This window comes from Oratosquilla oratoria, chromosome 28 (genome assembly GCF_046742065.1).
Source record: "Oratosquilla oratoria isolate Oo_2021 chromosome 28, ASM4674206v1, whole genome shotgun sequence".
Classification (NCBI taxonomy): Eukaryota; Metazoa; Arthropoda; class Malacostraca; order Stomatopoda; family Squillidae; genus Oratosquilla; species Oratosquilla oratoria.
In genome coordinates this window covers 1820219-1838015 of record NC_134804.1, presented here as the reverse complement: position 1 = coordinate 1838015, position 17797 = coordinate 1820219, and the positions used below count along the sequence as shown (strand labels likewise).

At 37.2% G+C, this 17797-nt stretch overlaps 1 protein-coding gene across 4 annotated transcripts in view; it reads left to right on the top strand.

Annotated features, from left to right (window-relative positions):
- The window catches only part of Sulf1 (Extracellular sulfatase Sulf1), a 233720-nt gene that overhangs the window by 155705 nt on the left and 60218 nt on the right, over nt 1-17797 (top strand). For all 4 annotated transcript variants that reach the window (XM_076210898.1, XM_076210900.1, XM_076210899.1 and 1 more), the window contains exon 7: nt 565-715. In XM_076210898.1, the coding sequence (XP_076067013.1) occupies nt 565-715 (151 nt within the window). The remainder of the gene's footprint in view (nt 1-564; nt 716-17797) is intronic.

The window sequence follows — 17797 nt, the reverse complement described above, 5'->3', positions numbered from 1 at the left end:
TTTTCCAATCTGAATCCATAAACAAATATAAAGCTAAATCTGAATGGAGAAAAAGAGATGTAAATTCACATGTGTGGCTCCTTTCAGGTATATTACATTTTTTTTTGGGGGGGGGGTAAGGGTGGGGTTGCAATCCTGATTAGGTTATGGAGTAATAAAAAAAAGGCTTTATTTTTGTCAAGCACTTGTTCCCTAGACTGGATCCAAGATCTCTTCCTATAAACTTCAACTGTATTTCTTTCACCTGTTCACATATAGAGAGCTGACTTCTGGTGATAAGTCCCCTCCTCCTACTACTTTTTGTTGGTGACATAGAAATAGTCCCTCATTAATACAATATAGGCAGTAGTTCAAAGTTTCTTCCTAGAGAGATATGTAGGAGAGCCTGGGGACTATTGCCAGCCACTGTGGGGCTGTGGGTTTTTACTTAGTGAAACTCAGGGGAGCAGTTATTATGATTGTCTTATCTTTCATACATTCAATAGTTAGAATAACTCCATCTGTGTTGACAGGAACAAGTGTGAATTCTGAAAGTTTGAATAAAATGTAATGGGTTTCTTTCAGCACTGTTGCATATGATTATGCACCAAATCCAGACAAGCAGTGGATTTTACAGAACACAGACCGTATGGATGACATCCAATTGAAATTCACTGATGTACTTATGACAAAGCGGCTGCAGACCCTCCAGTCTATTGATGACGCTGTGGAACGAGTGAGTTTAGAATTCAGTAATATAGAATAAGGAAAGCTTTTCAGATAGTCGAGCCAGATAAGCTGAAAAAAGAAAAATGCTTCATTAGATTGGATATGGGCTTGGAATTACTTTTCATATTAATACATGCTTTAAACTTATCTGACATTATTAGGTTTAAGATAACTGTAAATTCATTTCTACATGTAGTGAAAGTGGTCAAGTTTAAATTGGAAAAGTATCTTGTGATTTTGAGGTTGTCAGGTGATAATTTTATTTTCTCTGATTTTTAATGATTTTACTGAAACAACTGATTTTAATAACGGTGAAGTATGTAGAAGGGTTAAATAAGAAAACTATTGTTGATGGTTTAAGGCAGACTCTTTGGAAGATGTTAGGAAGAAATGATATTAGAAAGAATCGGGATGATTATTAGTCATATATTTTTTTGTACAAGTAGGGAAATTCATGAAGGTCACATAGAAAGGGCTTTGTCCTTAACCAAAAACAAAAAATGGATATGGTCAATAATTAATTTTGAAACTGAAAACCTAATGTTAAGTCTGTGAATCAGTATTGAGCATTCCAAATATTGTAATTCAATCCATTGCCCCAGGTCTCCCTTGTATGAGGCCTGTAACCCCCCAGGTAACTGGCTATGGTCATTAGGCAGGCCCATAAAATCATTCAGGAAAGAAATACTGTGCTGTTGTTGGGATTATTAGTGTAGGCCATTGTATGATTAGGTGTTCAATTTTTTCAGGGTGGTTGTAACTAGGGCAGTTTGGTTCTGAGGCCAGACATATTCTGTATTGATACTGTTATATTGCTGGATGGTATCCTGAATACACCCTCAGTCTTCACTTCTCCAATGTGGGAAGTCCCTGTTTTTCCCTGTCTTCCCTCATTTGTCTTATCACTCAGGTTTGGGATCATCTTGGTTGCTGCCCTTTGTATTGTGTTTTTTTTTTATATAATTCTTTCGGTGTGGAACCACACCACTGGTGCATATTCCAATCTTGAATGAATCAGACTTTCTGTTACTTTTTTTTATGTCCTCTTTCATGTAATGAAATTTGCTCTTTTAATTATCAGCAACTTGATAAGTGTTTACTGATTTTCTCTTTACATGACTTATTCATTACCTTTAGTTCTAATTTTCAGGTGGATCTCTTCAGCCCTGCCTTTACTAAGATTAACTCTGGTGTGTTTTTCTTTACATGACCTACTATTGCCTTTAGTTCTAATTTTCAGGTAGATTTCTTCAACCTTGCCTTTACTTGGATTAGCTTCTTCCATTATTGTCATTTCTTTGAATAATCATCACCCCACTGCCCATTATATCTTCTGTCTCTTCTCCAAGCAGTGTATCTCTTTCTCCCCTGCTGGGAATTTGGTCTTTGCTAAGTATCATCAAATAACCATTTATTTCCTGTCTAACTATTTCCTCACACTTTTGATTGAAAACTCTTTAGAAAAACTGTGCATATGTGTATTTACAGTTGTATTTACCTCAAAGAATCTCAGGCGATCCTGCATTTTTGGTTGGCAGCCCTGCTCACCCTTCTTCTACTGAGCTGGCTTAAACCTCAAGTTTCCTTAAGATATAGTGATATTTCTTCACTTAGCTCAGTGACTATACAAGTTACATGAATTTAATGTACATCTAAGGATGAAGCAGTCCTTGTTCACCTTTTTCAAAGCTTTCCATCTCGATAGTGCAAAGAAAGAAATTATAGTAAGTATAAGATAAGGAATATAATTTTAATGTTTACATAGCATTTTACTTATTATCACTGTGTCCAGTCATTATGAGGCTGTTTGTAGAATTTAACATGTCTTCTGTGATATAAAATAGTCATGAATATGACTGTGCTTTCACATATCCCATAAAGTGACACATAAAAAAAATGAAAGGTTTATATGATTACCTTTTGATACTGGACAGATGGCGGGAAGCACAGCATCTTGCTCCCTCCCTCCACCCCAATCAATCTCATGAGTCAAAATTGAGCATGACTTGAGTACATGCCGCTCATGGCTTTTTGCATTCGATTAGTTTATGGCATTCATGTTCTCATGTTCATTATCTTCTTGAGTCTTTGAATATGGTTTTACCAATGTATATGATCGGAAGAATGACACTTAGATAGGAAATTGAAATATTTAGATACGAAAAAGTTCATGAGTTGCATTGTAGCAAACTTTTTCACATCTAAATCTTTCAATTTCGTATCTGAGTGTCACTCTTCTGACCATATACGTTGGTACAACCGTTTTCAAAGATTCATGAAGATAATGAATATGAGATGATAAAAGCCATAAACTAGTCGAGATGCGAAAAACCATGAGCGGTATGTACTCAAATCATGTTCAATTTTGACTCATGAGATTAATTGGGGTGGAGGGAGGGAGCAAGATGCTGTGCTTCCTGCCATCCGTCCAGTATTAAAAGATAATCATATAAACCTTTCATTTTTTCTTTTATGTGTCACTTTATGGGATATGTGAAAGCACAGTCATATTCATGACTATTTTATATCACAGAAGACATGTTGAATTTTACAACCAGCCTTATAATGACTGGACACAGTGATAATAAGTAAAATGCTGTATAAACATTAAAATTATATTAATTACCTTATACTCACTATAATTACTTTCTTTGCACTATCAAGATGGAAAGCTTTGAAATAGGTGAAAAAGAACTGCCTAATTGTAGTATATAGGAAAGGATCAATACTTGTTGGGTCCTGTCTCTTACTCTCCAATTATATCACCTAGTCTCAAATTCATGTACAATTCCAACTTAAGGCTCAGTTACAATATGGCTTTATCGGCCAGCCATTTGCACTGCTCTAGCTACTGATTCTTGCTTCTTTGAGCTGTCTGTACAAATGGTTTTCCCTGGCATCTAATACTAGCAATAGCAGTACATGCATCTAAAAAATTGTTCCACTTATTTCTATCTTTTAAGGACTTTTTATAAAAAAAAAAAGATAAAACAAGAAAACTCAAATATAAATTCTAATTTGATGGAAATATACTATTCAATTCTTGTATTTACCTAGTTGTATTTACCTAGTTGTATTATATGAGAAGGGAGCTATGCTCGTGGTGACCTGTCTTTGTATCTTTCAGCATCAAGTTTATTCTTAAAATTGTGAATAGTTTTTGCACACACTGTTTTTTCATCTAAGTTATTCCATATATCCAGCATCCTGTGTGGGAAGCTATTCTTTTTCCTATCTCTTCTATAGTTGTCCTTTTTGAGTTTCTTTTCATGACTTCTTGTTTTTCCATTGTCATTTGTTAGTAAATATTTTCTGTCAAGGATTTCCATTCTTTTCATGATTCTATATATAGTCAGTAGATCACCTCTTTCTCTTCTTTGCTCTAGTGTTGGTAGTTCTAGTTTTGATAATCTTTATTTGTATGTTAATTTGGAAAGAGCTGGTGCCAACTTTGTTGTTGCTCTCTGTATTCTTTCTAGTTTCCTTATATTCTTTTTAGTACTGGGTGACCATAGTGTCGCTGCATATTCCAGTTTTGGTCTAATCAATGTGACTAATATTTTTTTTTATCATTTCTTCATCCAAGTATTCAAATGCCATTGACCTTAGTGGGTTGTATGTTTCACCTACTATTTTGTTTATATGTCTATCCGATGTCATGTCATTGCTGATTATCACTCCAAGGTCCCTTTCCGAGTGCACTTTTTTTTTTTTTCATTTTCACCAATTTTAATGTGTGAGTAAATTGTGAGTAATGTGTGAGTAAATTTTGACGGAGCCCAAAGGGATTTTTCCCCGTCCTCTCCTTATATGCAAAGGGGGACGGAGAGGGGGGGTCGCCGATTAAATGAAGCGGCCTTGCTGTGGATGTGCTGTGTCTTGCGACACTACTTCTGACCCAGGGCGGTGGGCAAGGTGCAGGGATGACCCGTCATCCAGGAGGTGCTCAGATGAAAGGGAGGGTGAGAAGGGTGTGGAGTGTATTTAGGGATGAAATGGGTGGGAGTGTTTTTATGCCTTTCCCTTTTTGGCTACCTCCCTTGAAAGGGGGAAAAAGCCTTGGTATATGTATGTATGTACCAATTTAATTTTTTTTTTTAAATTCTCTTTTTGATTGTACCAAACTCCATTATGCTACACATTTGTTGATACTCTCTTTAATATTTTTGCATCATCTGCGAAGAAATTCATATAACATTCAACTCCTTCGTCCATGTCATTTACGTATATGGCAAACATGATTGGAGCCAGTACTAACCCTTGTGGAACACCACTCATCATTTCTTCCCATTTCGAATATTTGTCTCTAAGTACTATCCTCATTTTTCTCCCAGTCAGGAAGTCTTCCATCCATTTTAATAAATTACCTGCAATGCCACCTATTGATTCTAATTTTCTTATTAATTTTTTGTGTGGTACTTTGTCAAATACCTTTTGTAGATCTAGATAGGCACAGTCTGCCCATCCATCTCTCTCATATATCATATCTATTATTCTCGAATAGAAGCAGATTAGATTTGTTGTACATGATCTTCCTTGTCTAAATCCAAATTGGCTTGGGTTTAGTATAGATTTTTCTTGCAGATATTTAACCCATCTACTTTTAATCACTTTTTCACATATTTTAGCTGCTGTGCTTGTTAGGGAGACCAGTCTGTAGTTAGTTGGATCCTCCTTACTTCCTCCTTTATATATTGGTACAGTGTTTGCATTTTTCCAGTCTTGTAGTACTTTTCCTTCTTTGAGTGAGTATTTTATTATAGTGAGTATTTTATCTGTTGGTTCCTCCACACATTTCTTCAGTATCCAATTTGAAATTCCATCCAGACCATGCAATTTTCTAACATCTAGGTTTTTTATTTGGTCACTGGTTTCCTTTTTTGTTACGGTTATTTCCTTCATTTGGGGGGATTTCTTTTTCTCTATTCCTTCACAGTTAGGTGAGTTCTCAGTTGTGAAAACCGATTTGAAGTGGTTACTCATAACTTCTGCTATTTCTTGTTCTTTTGTGTATTCATGACTTCCTTGGTGTAGTTTTTCTATTTCTTGTTTGTTTTTCAGTTTACCATTCAAATATCTGTAAATTAGCTTCGGCTGATCCTTACATTTTTCTATAATTTCCTTTTCATAATGTCTCTTTTTCCTCCCTGCGTATTTTTACCTTTGTGGTATGCAAGCAAAAATAAATATGCAAGGATGGTGTGTGGAACAAAAGGATAGGGGGAAATAGAAGAAAGGGTAGTGAATGGGGGGATGAGGAAACAAAGAAGGTCGTAGAAGAGAAGAAGCGAGCTTTCACAGATTGGTTACAAAATAGGACGAGGGAGTCATATGAGAGGTACAAAGAAAAGAAAAGAGAAGTAAAGCAAAAGGTAAAGGTTGCAAAGAGGAGAGCAGATGTGAAATGGGGTAAGAGTATGACAGAAAATTTTGAAAGTAATAAAAAGATGTTTTGGAAAGAAATTAAGAGAGGAAGAGGCGGAATCAAGTAGAGAAGAAAAGGTAAAAGGTGCAGATGGAGAGATGATAATGGAAGAGAAGGCATTAAGGGGAAGATGGGCAGAATATTTTAGGGAGTTGCTAAATGTGAAGGAGGATAGGGAAGGAAAGATAGCTGCAGTGGGAAGTGCGAAGAAAATGAGAGTGATGAGTGAGGAGAATGGAGGAGAAATAAGGAAGTATGAGGTGAAGGCAGTTGTTAAGATGATGAAAGCAGGTAAGGCACCTGGTCTGGATGGATGCCATGCAGAATGTCTGAAAAAGGGAGGTACAGTGATGGTGGACTGATTGGTGAGGTTATTTAATGTTTGGTGGAGAGAGGGTAGAGTGCCGGAGGACTGGAGGAGTGCCTGTATAGTTCCTCTTTACAAGGGAAAAGGGGACAAGTGTGAATGTAGTAGTTTCAGAGGGATTAGCTTGTTAAGTGTAGTTGGGAAGGCTTATGGGAGGATCTTGATTGATAGGATTAGGAGAGGAACAGAAGGAATAATTGGTGAGTAACAGTGTGGATTTAGGACGGGTAGAGGTTGTGTAGATCAGATCTTTGTGGTAAGACAGATATGTGAGAGCTATAGGAAAGGGGAAGGATGTTTTTTTGGCTTTTATGGATCTGGAAAAGGCTTATGATAGGGTAGACAGAAAGGCACTGTGGGAGGTTATGCAGATATACGGGATAGGAGGAAAGCTTCTAGGAGCTGTCAAGAGTTTTTATGAGAGTAGTATAGCTTGTGTCAGGATTGGAAATGGAGAGAGTGAGTGGTTCGAGGTAAAGGTGGGACTTCGTCAAGGATGCGTTATGTCGCCCTGGCTGTTCAACTTATACATGGATGGGGTGGTGCGAGAGGAAAATGCAAGGGTCGTGGGTCAGGGATTGAAGGAGGGATTGAGGAAGTTGGTGGCAGAGTTTGGGAGAGTATGTGATAGAAGAAAGCTAAAGATAAATGTGGGTAAAAGTAAGGTGATGAGATGTACAAGGGGTGAAAGTGGCAGCAGACTGGAAGTGAGCATTAAGGGAGAGCGACTGGAGAAAGTGGATAGTTTTTGATACTTGGGTGCAAATGTGTCAGGAAAAGGTGGAGTGAAGGTGGAGGTAGAATGTAGATTGAGAGAAGCGAGTAAATGCCTTGGTGGATTAAAGAGTGTAATGAGGAATAGACATTTGGTAATGGATGCTAAGAGGAGACTGTATGAAGGAGTGATTGTGCCAACAGCACTGTATGGGGCAGAAACATGGAACATAAGAGAAGAAGAGAGGAGTTTGAATGTGTTTGAGATGAGGTGTCTGAGAAGTATGATGGGGGTTACTAGGCTAGATAGAGTGAGAAGTGAGGAGGTGAGGAGGAGAACAGGGGTGGAAAAGGAGCTGGGAGATAGGGTTGATGAAAGAATATTAGGATGGTTTGGACACATGGAAAGAATGAGTGAAGAAAGACTAGTAAAAGAGGTATGGAAGGCAGATGTGGAGGGAGTGAACATGAAGGGACGTCCTAGGATGAGGTGGATGGATGGGGTGAAGGGGGCTTTGGGGAAGAGGGGAATGTCTGTTGAGGAAGGACGGGAGAGGACAGAAGACGGGTGAATGGAGAATGGTTGTATATGGATGATGTTGTGATTGCATGAGGTGGAATGGGTGTGGGGGGGGTGAGGTAGTATGTGTGAGCAAAATTTGACGCAGCCCGAAGGGATTTCTCCCTGTCCTCTCCTTTTATGCAATGGGGGGACGGAGAGGGGGGGTCGCCGATTTAATGAAGCGGTCTTGCTGTGGATGTGCTGTGTCTTGCGACACTGCTTCTGACCCAGGGCAGTGGACAAGGTGCAGGGATGACCCGTCATCCAGGAGGTGCTCAGATATGAGGGAGGGTGGAGGGGTGTGGAGTGTATTCAGGGATGGAATGGGTGGGAATGGTTTTATGCCTTTGTTTTTTGACTACCTCCCTTGTAAGGGGGAAAAAGCCTTGGTATATGTATGTATGTATGAAAACATATCATGTCAACTTCATTGGTCCCACGAGTCTATTTATTATTATTATAATTGCTGTTGTCATTATTTTATTTATCTATTTTATTATTATTATTTTTTTCATCACTGGTTAAAAAAACATTGGTTTCCTCTATAGCAGGTGTTACTTTTATGATCAGCTGATATTACTAGTTGACTTGGCAAGTGGCATGATAAGACAGTTGCACATGTCGCTGTCAAGTCAGGGAAAACAAAAGCCAGTCTAACAATAACAATAGCAACTGTGACTATAGCATTAATCTTTATTCTTGATTTCCAGTTATGTTTAAATTTGAATTTATATATTGTTTCAGCTTGAGCTGTATCACCTAAGCTATTTCAAGTGTTTATACATCTATTTGGAAAACTATCTCTTCACATACTTTAGACTCAAAGTCTTCCTTGATTTGTATGTGTGTATTTATGTAGCTGTATTTACCTAGTTGTATCTTATGGGAAGGGGAGCTACACTTGTGGTGTCCCATCTCTGTATCTCGCAGTATCTGAATTGTTCTTAAATTCATGTATAGTTTCTGCACACATTATAATTTCTTCCAATTTGTTACATATATTCACCACTCTATAGGGAAAGCTGTTCTTTTTCAGGTCTCTTCTATAAATGTCCTTTTTGAGCTTCCTTCCATGTCCTCTTGTATTTTTCATATCCAAATTTAGTAAGTCTCATCTATCATGGACTTCCATACCCCAGGGCTCAGTTTTGGGTCCCTTATTGTTCATTATGTACATAAACAACTTGGACAATGGGATTAATAGTGATGTTAGTAAGTTTGCAAACGATACTAAAATAAGATGCCTAATTAGGTCAGGAGATGACACCGAGATTCTGCAGGATGATCTTAACAAATTGGCAAATGGACTTCAATATCTCAAAGTGCAGCATTTTAAATGTTGGGCTACACAACCCTGAAAATAGATTTTATGAGAAAACTGAGTGCGAGAGAGACTTGGGTTGTTTTGTGAGTCCTGACCTTAAATCCAGGAAACAGTGCATTAGTGCCAGGAATAAAGCCAACAAAGCACTAGATTTCATTGCTAGGACAACTATGAATAGAAGTGCAGAGGTAATTATTAAACTCTAGCATTAGTTAGACCCATCCTTGACTATGTGGTACAGTTTTGGTCTTATAGAATGGACGTCAATTCACTAGAATCAATACAGGGGAGAATGACCAAAATGATACATGGGCTCAGAAATTTACCTTGTGAAGAGAGGCTTAGGCACCATAATTCTCTGGAAAGACAGAGTGCGGGGTGTTCTAGTAGAGGTGTTCAAGTGCTTTAACAAGGGTGTGATTTCCACTACTCTCATTTTTCTTCCATGCAAGAAATCCTCCATCTATTTCAGTAGTTTACCTTGTACCTCTCCTATGGTTTTAAATTTTCCTAATAGTTTTCTATGTGGCACTTTATCAAAAGCTTTTTTTAGATCAAGGAAAGCACAGTCAGCCCATCCATCCCTTTCCTGTATTATATCTAATAGTCTTGAGTAAAAACAAATCAGATTTGTGGCACATGATCTTCCCTGTCTAAATCCAAACTATCTTGGGTTTAGTACGTTATTCTCCTCCAGATGTTTTGTCCATCTATTTTTGATAACTTTTTCACAAATTTTGGTTTTGGTACTTGTAAGGGAAATCAGCCTATAATTTGGTGGGTTTTCATTGTTTCCTCCTTTATATATTGATACGATATTGGCCTTTTCCCAGTCTTCTGGTGTATTTCCTTCCTTAAGTGAACAACTTGTTATATATTTTGCCTACCAGTTCTTCATTACACTCCTTTAGTATCCAGTTTGCAATTCCATCTGGGCCGTGCAATTTCCTTACATCAAGGCTTGTTATTTGGTTCATTATTTCAGCTCATGTTGCTGTTATTTTCTCCATAGGGGGGGGAATCTCTTCTCACCCTTCATCCCAGTGCCATACTTTTTCTCTTGTGAAAACTGATTTGAAATGTTTACTCATGATTTCAGCCATTTCTATATCTTCTGTGTATTCCATATTCTCCTGGCATAGTTTCTCTATTTCTTGCTTGTTTTTCAATCTGTTCACATATCTGTTGAATAGTTTTGGTTGATCCTTACATTTTTCTATTATGTCTTTTTCATAATTTCTTTTTCTTCCCTGCTTATTTTTATGTATTTGTTCCTTTCATTGATATATATTTGCCACTTTCTAGGATTTTTCTTTTTTCCATCTTTTCCATCTCCTCTCTTTTTTTTTGCCCCACTGCACTGTCTGTTAAACCAGTACTTAATATATTCCTTTCCCTGTTTTTGTCTTGGTACATATTTATCCAACCCTTCATTATAGTTTCCCATCAGAATCTTCCATTTTTCTTCCACTTGCACCTCTTCATAGTAGAATTTTTCCAAACTCGCTTCTTGAAATTTTTTCTTAAGTTTTATAAATTCCACTTTACTATATAACAGTCTCTCTTTTTGTATTTTCATTTCTCTCTATATATATATCCTCCTTTTGTTCTAGCTCAAGTAATATGTGGTTACTCTTCCCAAATGGTGTCTTGTACTCAATTTTATTCACAATTTCAGGTTCTGACATAAAGAATAAATCCAGTGTAGACAGTTCTTCATTTTTTCTACATTATTTTCCTTTACCCATTGTGTCATTGTATATTCCATAGTCATGTCAAGTACTGTATTTTTCGGTGTATGACCCGCAACTTTTTGCCTCAGAAAGGGGCCAAAATTCGGGGGTGCGGGTGATATAAAGGTGTGGGTCATCTGTGGATTCTGGTTAGAAATTGCCCTCTTACGCAGTAAAAAAAAATTGAACGATTAGTTTAGTTTAGTTGGGTGCCCTCTCGGATCTGGGATTTGCGGGAGGACCGACCGGGTTCGTCGAATGAAAGTTGATCAATGTCATAATACAGAGTGCACGATCGAGACAAACGACAAAGAGAAGGTAGGATTTGTCAGTATCTTACCCGCTTTACATGCTCTTGTTATTAATAAAGGCATTATCACAAATAAAACAGGCCTAACTAAACAGCATGAACATACAATACAACACTGACTGGTACCAACACCAACATCATGTGTCACGATCAAACAAAAACAAGCAGGCACCCATTTTTGCAGTTACAAATTACAAACTGTACCTGATTCCTTAATGCTAAATTTGTGCATTACATGTGCATAATGGGTCGTTCAAGCATGGAAAAAAATTAAAGAATCGACTATTCAGAATGGTTTCCGTAAATCAGAAATGTGCCATCCTGCAATGTTCGATGCATGCTACGACTCGGAAAAGGAATCGGACGAATCCGAAATCGAAATGGAAACGGATGAGGTCACTGCATCAGAATTGGCCGATTTATACCACAACCTCTTCCATGACGAAACAGAGGATGAGGAATTCGATGGCTTCGTGAGCGATGATACGCCTTCATAAACATTATTGACTCTGTCGTCTGTGATCACTGACTGTGCTTTTTTTCTAATAACGATGTGCTCCATTGACTCTGTTCATAACAGTTCAGTAATGTGCTCTATTATTGTTCTATTCTATTGAAAACTAACCATTGGAAATTGTTTGGTTTAATAATTAATTACCAGTCTTTGTATGGCATTTATAAACCAATTGATTGATTAATTACCGGTAAACAACCAAACAGGGTTTTATGGCATTATTTACACAAATTGATTAAGGTTCTTTGTAATATATATATAAGTGCAATAAATTATATTGAAATGTAATTTGTTGGTTATTCTTCATCTTCATCACAATCAGAAATAAATAGGACTGGAGGAATGCTGGTATCATGATCATGAATTGCAATGCCGCGTCTTCGACCCATCCCAAAGGCATCGTAAGATTAGTTGCACACTTTCGAGATCACCCCTCTTTCATTGAAGCTACCACTACATCTAGTGGCAGCTTCAGAAACCAAATTGTGAGGTTGTGTACGTACGTGTCAGCCTTTGATGTGTGATGAATCCTGAAAAGCAAGATATCATCAAGAAACCTGCCAATATTGGAAAACATATATCTTTTTTTATAAATCACATAAGCATTGATGAAACAGAAAATTTAGAAAAAGCCTCAGCTTTGAAATTACTTTGATCACCACGTCAACGGCCGGCCGTAACAACAACCGCTGTGAGCTGTGCCTGTGGCCACCCATGCATGGATAGTATACAACGTCAGATCTACAGTGCCGTGCATACCATATGACTGCGGGTCAAACAGCGGTGCAGGTCTTGTGTGGATTTTCACTAAGGTGTAAGGGGGTGCGGGTCATATAACGGTGCGGGCTATAGTCCGAAAAATACGGTAATACATTTCCCTATAATTCCTCTCCACCTTTCACTGTCATCTCTTCCCAACAGATTTCTTTGTAGTTAAAATCTTCCTTAAATACTATGTTTCCTCCATCTTTCAGCACCCAATTTAATGAAATCCTTGTATCTTCTAACATTATAGAGTAATCTCTCTCCAAGAACCCATTTTTTCGGGACATATAAATCATGATGAACACTCTTTTTCATGTCATTATCCTCAACTCTTATCGTGATCATTTCCACATTGTCCCCTCCATTTGTAACCTTTATCACATTTGAATTTTTCTTAGCCAAAAACATGACTCCACCCTGTTTTTCCTCCCTATTTCGAAGCCAGTGATTATGTAATCCATTTCCAACACTGTTAGGTGATAGTGGACTCCTTAATTTTGTCTCTACAATTGCCATTACATCTGGTTTTGTTTCTGACAAGTAATTAAGCTCATTTAATAATGAAATTAATCCATTTGTATTAGTATAAGCCACTTTCAATTTTATGCACTCTCCATCTTATTCTTTGTTCCTTTCATTTCCTTTTCTTGAAGATACCACTTTCTCAGTCTCATGTCTAACACTCTAAAAGAACTTATTTTTTCTCAGTTTCTGTTCTTTTCTCTTTTTTTTAGTTTCACTTCTTAACATCTCTCTCTTTCTTCAAGGTTCATATCTCTTTTTATCCTTTCGTCTTTATATTGCTCAGTATTTTCTAACTTATCTGTTCTTGCTAGTATCTTTTCCACTGCCCTTTGTGACCTTAGTTTGATCTTTAGGGGTTGATTTCCTTCTACATACTTTCCCATTCTATGCACTTCCTCTATTTCCTTTTCTAATTCTTGTACTTTATCTTGTACTACTCCCAAAACATGTCTTGCTAATTCTTTCTCTTGTTTATCTCTCACGAATCTAACTGGGTTCTTTTTTCTTTTAGACCAAATACTACTATACACTTCTTTTTGTGTATTGTATCTCTCACCAACATTTCCTTTTCTTTGATTACCTGAATGACTGTTTCCTTAGTTTTCTCCTGCATTTGTTGCTGAACAATTTACTTAAGATACCATATATTTTTTGTGACATTTTCATTCCTTCTTGAGTTGTATCTTTTCCTCGCCTATACTTCCTCCAATTTTCTCTGTCATTGCCTTCATTTGTTTGTTTGCCTCTTTGATGGTTGTATTATTTCTGGTATCTTTGCTTTTCAATTCCTCATTTTCATGTTTTACCTCAACCAATTCTTTTTTTAGGGCATTCACTTCCTGATTTGTTTCAACATTTGCTTTCCTTAATTCACTAATCTCTTTGTAATATACATCTTGTTGTTCAATGATCCTTGAAACTAATTCTTTCAAACTCTCATTTCCCTCTCTATGTCCATAATTCTACTCGAGTTACCTCTTTTGTGTCAAAATCCTGAAAATGGCCTTTCATCATAGTTTTCTAATAATCTCCTCATGCCCAATGGGGTTTCCAAGCTCATGTTTATGTTTCGCTTTGCTGTTCTGCCACCAGAGGTGTCATGTGGCCTGTTTTCATTCCCTTCCATTTTCTTTCAATACTCACTATTTTCACTATACAGTGAGACCTCTCATTAACGGACATTAATTAGCTGTGTTTGTGGTGTTTTTGCTGTGTTTTCGGTGTTTTGGAGTGGTTTTTGGGTGGCATAGTGATTACACACACTAAACAACAGCACCAAAAACACCGAAAACACAGCAAAAACACTGCAAACACAGCTAATTAACGTCCGTTAATGAGAGGTCTCACTGTATTAGCTTCGCTCAGGCATCCATGAATACTACCCCTTCCCATTCCACATGACCTGTTATTGTAGCACTGATGAGAGGTCTTGTTTTTAATGTAGTCTCCAAAAGTGCCAGTTGTTGATTTACCTAGTTGTATTTGCACACACTGTTTCTTTAACCAAGTTATTCCAGGTATCCAGCACTCTGTGTGGGAAGCTATTCTTTTTCCGATCTCTCTATAGTTATCCTTTTTTGAGTTTCTTTTCATGACCTCTTGTTTTTCCATTGTCATTTTTTAGTGAATCATTCCTATCAAGGGTTTCCATTCCTTTCATGATTCTATATATAGTCAGTAGATCACCTCTTTCTCTTCTCTGCTCCAGTGTTGGTAGTTCCAATTTCGATAATCTTTGTTCGTATGTTAATTTGGAAAGAACTGGTGCTTACTTTGTTGTTGCTCTCTGTATTCTTTCTAGTTTCCTTATATTCTTTTTAGTACTGGGTGACCATAGTGTCACTGTGTATTCCAGTTTTGGTCTAATCAATGTAACTGATATTTTTTGATAATATCTGTATCCAAGTAATCAAATGCCACTTTCAGTAACCTTAATAGGTTGAAGGTTTCTCTATTTTGTTTATATGTTTATCTGGTGTCATGTCTTTGCTGATTATTACTCCTAGGTCCCTTTCTGAGTGCACTTTCTTGATTTCTTCTTCACCAATTTTATAATTTTTTGAAATTCTGTTTTTACTTTTTCCAAACTCCGTTATGCCACACTTCTTGATATTGAAGTTCACTTCCCACTTTTGAATCCATTTCCAGATTGTGTCCAGGTTTGATTGTAATGAATCACAGTCCTCTTCTGTTCTTTCTTCAATATTTTTGTCATCTGCGAAGAAATTCATATAACATTCAACTCCTTCATCCATGTTGTTTACGTAGATGGCAAACATGATTGGAGCTAGCACTGACCCTTGTGGAACACCACTTATCATTTCTTCCCATTTCATGCATTTGTCTCTATTTACTACCCTCATTTTTCTCCCAGTGAGGAAGTTGCCCATCCATTCTAATAGTTTACCTGTGATGCCACCTATTGATTCTAATTTTCTTATTAATTTTTTGTGTGGTACTTTGTCAAATGCCTTTTGTAGGTCTAGATAGACACAGTCTGCCCATCAATCCCTCGCTTCTATTATATCTAGTACTCTCGAGTAGAAGCCGATCAGGTTTGTTGTACATGATCTTCCTTGTCTAAATCCAAATTGGTTTGGGTTTAGTATAGATTTTTCTTCCAGGTGTTTAACCCATCTACTTTTGATCACTCTCACATATTTTAGCTACTGTGCTTGTTAGGGAGATTGGTCTGTAGTTAGTTGGATTTTCTTTGTTTCCTCCTTTATATATTGGTACAATGTTTCCATTTTTCCAGTCATGTGGTACCTTTCCTTCTTTGAGCGAGCATTTGATTATAGTTTGCATTTTATCTGTTAATTCTTCTATGCATGCTTTCAGTATCCAATTTGCAATTCCACCCAGACCATGCGGTTTTCTGACATTAAGGTTTTTTATTTGGTCGCTAATTTCCTTCTTTGTTACAGTTATTTCCTTGATTGGGGGTGATTTCTGTCTATTCCCTAACAGTAAGGTGTGTTCTCAATTGTGAATACCGATTTGAAGTGGTTGTTCATAACTTCTGCCATTTCTTGTTCTTCTGTGTATTTCTTGTTCTTCTGTGTATTCATGACTTCCTTGGCACATTTTTTCTATTTCTTGCTTGTTTTTTAGCTTACCGTTCACATATCTTTAAAATAGTTTTGGTTGTTCCTTGCATCTTTAAAATAGTTTTGGTTGTTCCTTGCACTTTTCTGTTATTTCCTTTTCATAATTTCTCTTTTCTTCTCTGCGTATTTTTACATAATCGATTCTTAGTTTGATGTACGTTTGCCATTTGCTTGTTTTTTTTTTCTTTTTTTCCATTTTTTCCATGCTTTGTCTCTTTTATCCTTAGTTTCACTACATTTTTTGTTGTACCAGTTCTTCATGTATGTTCTTTCTTGCTTTTGTTGTGGTACATATTTGATCACACCCTCATTATAAATTTCTTTTAGTATATTCCAATTCTCTTCCATCCTTGTTTCTTCATTTAGGAATTTTTCCCAATTTGCATTATGAATTTTTTTTTTTAAGTTTCTCAAAATTAATTTTGTTGTACATTGGTCTTCCTATTCTTTGTTTCTCCTTTCTTCTTTGGTCTTTTTGCTTTTTTAGTTTGAATTCTATTAGTACATGGTCACTCTTTCCACTTGGTATTTTGTAATCTAGGTGAATCAAGTAGAGAGGAAAAGGTAAAAGGTGCAGATGGAGAGTTGATAATGGAAGAGAATGCAGTAAGGGGAAGATGGGCAGAGTATTTTAGGGAGTTGCTTAATGTGAAGGAGGATAGGGAGGGAAAGATAGTTGCAGTGGGAAATGCTAAGAAAATGACCGTGATGAGTGTAGAAAATGGAGGAGAAATAGCTTGTTTGCGAAAACGTCGTCATAACTCAAAATATCGAATTTTTCAGGAGAGGCATTTTAAAGTTTCAAAATGCTCTCAATATTACAAAAAGCCCTCAAACACCATAGGTGGAACATTTTTTGGAGCATCAAATACGCCTCTAAAGTTTATAGAAGTTGAAACAATCATAATCTTTACTAAGTCTAAAATATTTGTTGGAACATGTAAGGTTATGTCATTGGGACATTTAGCACTCCCTAGCGGTCAATTTTTGAGCTACAGATATGACACTGTTATAAAAAAAATCCGTGTTTGAAGATGAATATGTCTGTATAGATAACTCAAAAATTCAGTTTTTTGAGTTATGACGACGTTTTCGCAAACAAGCGAAATAAGGAAGGATGAAGTGAGGACAGTTGTTAAGATGATGAAAGCAGAAAAGGCACCTGGTCTGGATGGATGCCATGCAGAGTGTCTAAAAAAGGGAGGTACAGTGATGGTGGACTGGCTGGTGAGGTTATTTAATGTTTGTTGGAGAGAGGGTAGAGTGCCGGAGGACTGGAGGAGTGCATGTATAGTTCCACTAGTTCCACTTTACAAGGGAAAAGGGGACAAGTGTGAGTGTAGTAGTTTCAGAGGGATTAGCTTGTTAAGTGTAGTTGTTGTTGTCGTTCCCTAGACTGTCTGTCCGAGCAGTCCTGTCTCCCCAAGGAACGCTATAGCCGAAACTGGGTTTTCCCACAAATCCTTTATAGAGTGTATGTTGTGTTGTTTGTGTGCATGATTGTGTATAATGCAGTCTTCCATTATGTGTTGTATGGTATGGGGTGAAGTGTTACATCCTGGGCAGCTGTTCACAATGCGGTCATCCAGCCTCTTCTGGTAGCTTAGAAGTGCTGGGTGGTAGCCGCATCGCAGTCTGGCCTAGTGGACTTTGTCCTTTTGTGGGAGAGAGGATTCAGAAGGGTCGATATCAGGGGGTCTGGCATGCAGCAGTGTGCTGTCTTTCAGTGTGTTAATAGAG